Source organism: Galendromus occidentalis, unplaced genomic scaffold (genome assembly GCF_000255335.2).
Source record: "Galendromus occidentalis unplaced genomic scaffold, Mocc_1.1 scf7180000076525, whole genome shotgun sequence".
NCBI classification, from domain to species: domain Eukaryota; kingdom Metazoa; phylum Arthropoda; class Arachnida; order Mesostigmata; family Phytoseiidae; genus Galendromus; species Galendromus occidentalis.
The window spans coordinates 36,446-45,604 of record NW_003804514.1 but is presented as its reverse complement, the minus strand read 5'-3'; the positions used below and the strand labels follow the sequence as shown (position 1 = coordinate 45,604).

The window sequence follows — 9,159 nt, the reverse complement described above, 5'->3', positions numbered from 1 at the left end:
GGTCCCCAATGTGACTGCCGTCTGTTTGGCGACCTCGATCACCTGATTTTTGATTGGCACTAGCGAGATGAGCACAAGTCTCCCTTGCCATCTATAAAAGTAAGGAAGGAGTCAGGAAGGGAGTGACAATATTTCAATCATTGCCTGTTCGATCAGCATGAGGACGATGTCACTCATCTCGATCTTCGCTGTACTGCTGCTGTCCAGCATCTCCGTCGCTCAGGATGACGGGTGTGAGTCCTACAGCTTCTCTAACTCATTGGCGGCAATCTTCGGAGCTCGTCAAAATTCTGCGCAGTCCTGATTCTCCCTTGGATCGGAGTGCCGACTTTGAGATATGATTGACGCTTGCAGCTCCTGAGGAGAGAGCACCCAGTGCGTCCACGTACGCCTCGACGAGCTCAACAGAGCAAAGCACCGAAGCGCCTCCTCCTGGTGAGTCTTACGCGTCCCGGATCGGACTAAAACAGGTAGCCCCAGGCCGAATCTTTTGACCACTGATCCTCTCTCAGAGCCTTGCGGGAGCGCCGGAATCGCTTACAAAGTCGCCTGCGTTGCCGTTTGCAACGGCCCACCGATCAAACGTAGAGCCGTCTCGCTACCACCGGGCTACAGCTGTTGGGTGAATACGATTTCTCGAGAGATTCGGAGATATGTCCTCACAAGATTGACTAGGGCCTCGATACGATCTGAAGGATCACCGAACCCTTGATGTTCTCTCCAGGGAATTCTTTTTGGACCCGGTAAATGCGTGCGGACCGGCTTGCTTCTGTACTGCCGTCCGATCTGGATGCCGGTACTCTCCTGAGTCCTAATGAGCAATCTCGATTCAAGGGGCCGTCGACTCCCTCCTGTAGGGTTGAAACGCCTCGTCCGAGCTCTCAAGGGTGGACTGTGTGTTCGAGCTGATGGCTGAAGCGTCGGATGCGAAACGCTAAGGCTCACTGACGGGGTCTTGGAACCTGGAAATCTAGCCTGCAGAAGACGCATGATCTCTTTGGCGTCATTATGCCGTACTTTTTTACTTTCTTCTATTATAGAGTTCACATTCTTTACAATAAATAGAAAGAATACTTTTGATTTCTAAAAAGGCGGTAGCTCGTGTTTCCGAACTAGGCCATACCTGAGAAAGCTGACGACCGCGACTCCTGCGATGAGCGGCAGCGGCAGGAGTGAGTCGCCATACTCGGAATTATTCATGGATAAAATACGAAAATAAAAAGTACGTCACAGATAAAAGTATCAGGAACAATATCAGGTGAAGGGAGGATCTCGAGCCGCACAGACTGCATTGAAGCTGATTCTCTTTCACATAGGTTCCACAACATCCATCTCCGACCTCCACATGGCTAGAATGTACCTAAAGTCTTTGAATGATCTGATCGACCAGAGCCAGGGCTCAGATCCTCGTCGTTATTTGCACTTCCACCATTCAGAGCGGATTCAAAACTAATTGGCAGCCGGAAGGGGGTAATTATTTCAGAACTTTGAATTTCGACGGCTCGCTTCATGCTAGGACACAACTGACTTTCACCGAATCACTCCGAAGCCCTACCCCCGAATGCTCTCCTCCCTATAAATATGTAGGCTTTTTCGCTGAATATTGGCACATGTCACATCGTCGACACACAAGTGTCCGATACAGAATGTAATGTGGTTCCAGCATTTCACATGATATGGGCGTCGCTATCATCTCGTAAAGTTGTATGGGATTGAAAACACTGCTCCTATGGTTGTTGGCCCGGACATTTCAGCTCGTAGTGAGTAGCTCATAGAATCCGTGTCGCAGATACGGGACGGAATCTCACAAGAGGCCTCCTCTGTTCTCTTACTCGATTCCTCACTACACCTCGCTCTCATGACATGACACTCAAACGAGAATTTCCGACAGCAATCCCGCGAGAGCTTTCGATTCCGATAATTATAGTCTTGAATAAATTAATAATTTACGGAAGTTATTGCGTTTCGAGCGAGTGCCACACTGCGACCCTTTCCGCATTGTTGCATGAGATTCTGGAGTGAGTTCTGCTCTGAGCGGAAACGATCGGGCGAGTAGATGGAGGCGATAGCTTAGAGGGCGGCATGACGAGAGCAAAGTACCCCTTAGCGGAATATATTATGAGTCAACGACCCCGGATGGCGGGCGATGGCAAATATTATAACAATGGATCCGCTTTCTCCACGGTGTCCTGTCAACTAGTGGATTAAAACGTCGGTGTCTGTCAATCGCTATCGCGGTCATGACCATCGAATATCAACAACCTACTCACAACATATCCATACCAGGGATATGAGATATAACCGACATATCAATATTACCAACATTGTCATCACTTACGAAAATACTACATAGAGACACCAAAAGAGATCATTTCAGGAACTTGCCGACAATACCAGGGATGCTCGCGCTACGTTTTCACACAGCTCCGAGCATCGTTGGATCTCGTGCACTATTCTGACTATTCTACGTCCTATTGACTCTAGCAATACTATTTCTCTCACAATTGTACGTTGAAATTGAAAGGAAGCCCGTCTAATCTGTCTTCCACCAGAAGGGGGAGAGGAGATTTTGCGAGGAGCTCGTTTTAGAGTGTTCGGGAGAGGGCGTCAAGCTTGAGAAGGAGTTGGAATGAGCCGGAGTCGGGCTTGCGAACGCAGTCGCTGGAGCACTTAGTTTCGAGAGAGCCATCATTTGGTTGAAATTCAACTCCGGTATTTCGCTCAGGAGATTCGCGTTGACATATCCGGGGCGAAATGATGTCTGAGAAGTGAACGGGTCATCAGCCCCGAAAACTATCGGACTGACCGGCGGCGACAGTTCCCCGGCCGATCCGAGGCTCAATCCTGTCGACAGCGTATTTAAATTTCTCAGTGAAGAATTCGCGTTCGGGATCATCGAGAGGTCATTCGCGTTAACAGGTCCGAATCTGGGCATCGAAGACTTTATCGAGGGGTTCGAGAAAGCTTTTTGGAAGGTTTCGTTGGAAAGATGAGGGAACGTTGCCTGACGTCCCCAGTCGTTGTAAGGGTATTCGGGGTAATGAGACTCGTTTCCACGGATGTTGCTGGCATCATTGAAACTCTGGTTCGTATGCATCGTCGGAGACAGCGGAACAACAGGGCGGATCTCATCCTGGTTGTGGATAAAATGGCATCGGTGGCCGTACGGACAGAGTCCGTTCGAGTGGAAAGTTCGACAGAGTTGGCTCTTGTACTTCGGATGGCGGGCCAAGGTTCTCAGTTCGGCGGCTCCGTGCGCAAACTGACATCGAGCTCCGTACTTGCACATTCCGTTCTCTTCGAAAGGTCGGCACAGCTCGGTTTTGTAGCGAGAACTTCGATTGCTAACGCCGTCGGCCGTAGTATTCAGATTGTCGTCAGCATTGTCGGACATGTTGTTGCGTCTGCATGGAGATGAAGACTGAGTTAGCCTTATCTTGAGCAATCCCGATCATTTGAGCCCGAGGCCTACGCTCGTGAAAGAAATGAATTTCTGTGCTTCTCAGAATTCTGTGGTCTCGACTGACCTGTTCTGAAGATTGTGCAATTGGACGAGTTTCGTTTTGATCTCGATCAGGCGTTCTCTAGAGGTGCCGGGCGGCAGGAGAGATGCCAGGTCACCCAGGTCCAGTTGAGCCAAGTTCGAAGCCGATTTCTGGAGAGCGAGCATTCGCTGACGAATTTCATTCATGTCCAGGGTACTTTGGCCGTCGTGTGCGTCTGTCATCGTGCAGCCTCACCTCCTGAAAAAAGTACCCGGTCAATAAATTCCGAACTGTAACGATCCGCCTCTGTGGATCGACCGCACCTCTTCATCATACAACAATCTCATCGCCTATACCGTTCGCCGTTAAGTACTAAAGGAACATTTCCGAGCGCTCTAACAATGTCCGCGAATCGACCCGATGAAGCTGGACTATCCGGAGTCGAGAACGCTCGGATGCCCGGCGGCCTCATCCAGACCAAAGGGAAGGGTTTGCGATGGAGCAGGAGCGTGTAGAAATCGGTCTCAACTCCCAAGCGGGCGGATTTCGCTAACCAGCTTGAACTCCACTCATCGCTTCACTGAGAGATCGACATCTCCAACGGTCAAGTGGAAATCGTTGGTCCGCGGACGAGACCACATCAACATGTGGTCTCGTCCGCGGGGGACCATCATCGTTCAGGGACCATCAGCGGCTTCCCTGCCGGAGGAAACGAGCGATCGGACCGAAATCATCGGATCAAAGCCTTCAAGGCGAGAGAAGGCTTCGATCGGACTTCGCGCCATGGAGGGCTCGACTCATTCATGCTCGGAACCTTCCGCGCATCGAACATTCTGGCTCCAGCCTGGGCGAACCCACCTGTTGAATTTATGTTCAACGCGTACCGAATGTTCGCTCTTCGAGGAGCTGAGTCACGGGCCCGTAGATCGGAGGTCCCTGACAACACGCTGTAAACACAGCTTGTCTGCCTTGGGAATCTCGAAGCGCTTCCAAGACTCACGGATCGAGCTCATCATCAGGCTGCATCCGTGGGTAGAAATAGGCGTTGGAGGCGTTGGATGCATGAAATCTCCCTTTGTGAAGCGATGGTTCCGAGCTCCACGAACAAGTTCATGCCCGGTGTTGGACGCCCTCTTCATTTTATCGTTAGCGAGCGTATCGGGGCAGGCGGGGCGCCAAACGAACCGCCGAGCACCCGAACAAACGAGCGGCCTATGTGACTCGGGATTCGCTTAAATGCGCGCCGGGGAACTTGTGGAGTTCGTCGGGGCGAATGTTCGCCACAAAGCGCGACAGCATACGAAAACGCTCGGGGAATTTCTGAGCCCGTCCGGTGCTCGTCTCTTGAAGAACTTCGGATCGAAGCGCCTTCCGTTCCGGCTATCGGGGAGCGGACCGAACGAATCTTTCGAAAACCAAACAGGACTGAACCTTCGGTATGGCGAATAGACTCCGTCCGATGCGGCCGAGGACGAGTATTGCAGAGTTTGTCCCGTTCTAAAACGTTCCGCGGATTGCTATATCGATGAGGTCTGTTATTTCAGGACTGTTATTATTATTATTATCATTATCTCGCTCGCTATCAGATTTCACATCTTGTAGCATCATCGTTTCGAGACGCGTGATGAAGGAAAACATGAGTCAGAGAACGAGCGTGGTCGAACTTGCTGTCCGTTGGCTGACAGATTCGGTCGGTCGGTCGATCTACCGATTCCTTCCCGAGGCATGCGTCAGTCGAGTAAATCGAAAATGCGTCAGACCGCAGAAGACGACACAACATCACGCGCTGGAGCCGTAATATCCATCATGGATTTCTCCGGTCCGAGATGGGCAGCTATGCGACCTATAGGAGTTGATGGCCTACAGCAACAGCAACGGCAGATAGGCGTCGCGAACTCGAGAAATTCTCGAGAAGAGAGAGAAGGCACGACTCTTCGCCAGGGGCATCGAGCCGCACTGATTCGATGGTGAGGTCTTCTTCTTGTGGTCGTTTGAGGGGGATCAGGTGAAGTTACCGGTCATTGGGAGGGATCTCCCTCGGTCGGACTCGAATTCGGTGGATCTCTCGAGTATAAAGAGCTTTTTGTCTCGGCGATGGCAGATCCAGATGTGCTTGTCATGAGCGTTGGTCCCAGCGCTCTTCTGTAAAGAATAAACTGGTTCCTCCCATCTGATCCTCGAGGAGATCGGCGGAAAACCCGAACCGGCGAATGAGAAATCACGAGAGCACTGCATGGAACGGGACGTACGAGTCATATGAGATTCTCCGGTTTCGAGTGGCGGTCAAACGAGTCGGATTTTGGCTCCAGCTTCTCTTCAGAGCTCCCGAGAGAGAACCCGAGAATCGATCAGGAATTGAGAGACTTCCTCGATTTCGAGAGTGATTGCACACCGATCGTCCGTGACTCCTCAGAAACTTCGAGAAACGCGATCGCGAAAGATTCACATGCGCAACCGAGCGAGATTAAGACGCTCAGCTGATTGTTTATTTAGAGAAAGTTTTCAAGAACAGCTCTTGAATGTTAATCCCATAGAGCGTGATGTTTCCCCGGGAGGATATCCACGAAGCTTGTTGCTCTTGCCTTGTGAGCAGCGCCAGCAACATACCGGCCGTCATCCTCTTGTCTCTGAGCCTACACCTTTCGGCTCCCAATCGGTTGCGGGATGGAGTGTGCCCGGGAGAAATTGAGCAGCCCGAGTCCGCCGGGATAAAGCTCATTTCAACCAAGAGCTCTTCTGCGATTTCGCAAACGGGGTTTCCGAGCAGCCGCTCCGTGTGGTCTACTCATGGAGGTGAAGATAAACGCCCGGTGAAGAGAAACTGACTACAGCTTCTCGATATCTAATCTCTGGTCAAAGCTTAACGCGGAGTCCGATTTCATGATTTGTCGGCCTCGAAACGCTGCTCGTGCGTCTGGTACCGGCCGATGATCCCATAGATATAACCAGATAGGAATAATTTGTGAGCCACCGAGAGACAGAGAGTCGCTTCCCGAATCGGTCTCCGGCAGAATCCCGCGATTCAGACAGGGAAAAGTATCCGAACCGAGGAATACTCGAAAGAATATTCGAACACGCTCGGCTTGACGGAACGGCTCGCCGGATCGTCAGGCTGGCTCCATGGCAGGATAGCCAGAAAGACGTGAACTCCCGTCCCCGTAAGCCGGGTGACAAGTGGAGGTGGGTCTCACGCTTTCGTTTTCATGCACCTTCAAGCGCTCGCATATCTTACCTTTCCTCTGTGTCAAACAACGCTCCAGAGGCGAGCGAACTTCCGGCGAAGAAATGTCCGTTCCAACGGTTTCGATGGAAAAGAGCGCGATTCCCGTAATCACCCGTTCGTTCGATCGATCGAGCGAGCGAGCGATTGAACGAGTTTTCCTCTGTTGGTTCCGCTCGTCGGCGAGGTTGGAAGAAAGCACCTTTAATGCGGGAAACAGAACCTCAGATCGGTCGATGGTCTGAAGATGTCACTCGAACTCGTCATACTCCGTTTCTCGGCACAAAACTTGAAAGCACACGCTAGACCGTTCCCGCTCGGCGTCCACAGAATCAATCGCCGCTGTCGGAGCAACGAGCGAACAAGCGCGCGCGAACCCGCTCACCTCCTCTCGGGTAACAGACAGCTTTCAAAATAGAACAAAACGCACGTAATGCCCGTTTTGTGCGTGCGATCCAACGTGGATCACCCCGTATGTAGTAATGGCGGGATCGACATACACCGGCGAGTTTGCGAACCGTTCGAGAGCGCGTTTATGATCGCACCGCCGTTTTTGAGATACAGCTCGTAGAAGTGCGCCACCACCGACGTTAGTTGAGGGGGACTGTGTCGAATGCGGTGTATTGTCTCCAGTTGATATAGAAAGCACCATCACCACCACCATCCACCGACATCACCACCACCGCGATCGCCATCAGCACCACTTTCCGCGCGACGCTCGAGTAGGAAAGGGCTCGTGCTCGACGCGCTTCTCTACGATCCACCGAAACTCAACCGGCGTCCGCCATCCACCATCCACCAGCCGTGGTGACCGCATCGTGCGGCGATCGATCACGGAACGAAGTTCAAGACTGGGAAGATCTTACTTAGATAGATATAGCGATTCCGTCGGCTCTCAAGTTTCCTCTCAACGGCTCGAATCTTCCGAAGTATATGACGATTTCTTCTCGGGATTCTCCTTCAGACGATCTACTCAATTGGTGATTGATAAGATTGAATTCTAGCGAGAGCATCTATTTTGCGCGGTTCGATCGACAATCGGTGGGAAAAGGGTCGACGAGTCGTGAGAGACTCGGCATTCCGACCGAGTCATCCTGATCCCAACGAGGGTCCTGGTGGGGAAGAGAATCGTTCTGGAGCATTCGTTGATCCTGACAACAGATGCTCGAATTCGCAGAGAGCGCCTTCTCGGAGCTCGTCGGAATCATTCGGTGAAGTCTCCCCGCTCGAGATCCTAGACCAGATTCTCGTTAGGAGGATCTGTAACTCAGCATGCCGGAGTCGGCTTTCTTGATAAATTAGGGAAATTCTTCGAGCTTCCATCTCAGGATCGCGAAATCGAAGGCAAACTATTCATTCCATTTACAGAGCCGAGAGACTAGGCCCGGGACTCGCTTGTCAGGAGATACGGGCATTGTGTCGCTGTGCTTGCGATAAGCTTCCGTGAAGAACATTCGCCGTGCGAGACCTTTCCCGACCTTCGGAGCCCTCAGATATCCTTCCATTCCTTCATGAGAAATGAGTCGGTCAATTTCTATACCATGAGCAGACAGTACTGAGATTCGAGTGCGATTCTGTTTTTCCATTGACGATCTCTACTATGCGGAGGGGTTTCAAACGATCTCAACCCGTTCGTCCGGGTTCCGTTTCTCATCGCTGCTCCACCTCGATCCCGATTGAAGTTTGAATATTCAGACAATCGAGCGAATAGAGATCCGAGCGCGGTATCGTAAACAAAGTCGTCTGCTTCAAACACAGAAGTCGTCTGGGAGAACCAATTCTTGCAGCGCGCAAAGCCCGAAGACTCGTAGGCCTCTGATCGTCATCACTTCATTGAGTGCACTCCCCCCGCGTTTTAGGGGTGATCCGTTCCGGACCTATTCCTGGTCCGCTGTCGCTCGCATCGACGGGTATCCTTGTAAAGCCATCATATTGGTCTCACCTGTTCCACTTTTCGAATCTCTGGGCGAAATACGGCTCTACCAGCGATGAAAGGGATTTCCGAGAGAATCGGATTCGAAGTCGATCAATAATGGAACGGTGCGCGTCAACCAGGCCTGCTTGGTCACCCTCTGTCGAAAGAGAAGCGACGGATATCGCACGATGCGCCCGCGACGAGAACCTCTTTGCTGGGGGCAGGTAGCTTCAGCAGCTGGAGCTCGAGCAAGATGTCCTCAAGGATTCACAGAGACGAGGCAACGATGTCGCAAGACCGGTATCGACTGCCGGGGAGGATAATTTCCGGCATAAGGTTAAGCATCGGTCCCCCCCGCACGCATATGGACACATCAGTGATCAGGGCGTCCCCCAGAACCAGTCTCGGTACCCTTCTGGCGCAGTCGCCGGATTGCATGGAAGTGAAGTAAGGACGGTGAACCCCCACATGCAGCACAGATTAATCATTTAATGTCTCCGTTCGGAGTCTCGGGTTGCCCTGACTACGTCATGTGGTTT

At 51.8% G+C, this 9,159-nt stretch overlaps 1 protein-coding gene across 1 annotated transcript; it reads right to left on the bottom strand.

The window, feature by feature from the left end:
• Positions 1-1,841: 1,841 nt before the first annotated feature.
• On the bottom strand, positions 1,842-3,727 carry LOC100902394 (protein TIS11). The gene is made up of 2 exons (XM_018642102.1): positions 3,528-3,727; positions 1,842-3,404 (listed from the first exon to the last, which is right to left on the bottom strand). Exons 1-2 carry the CDS (start codon positions 3,725-3,727, stop codon positions 2,534-2,536), a joined length of 1,071 nt encoding a protein of 356 aa, XP_018497618.1. The 3' UTR covers positions 1,842-2,533.
• Positions 3,728-9,159: the final 5,432 nt, after the last annotated feature.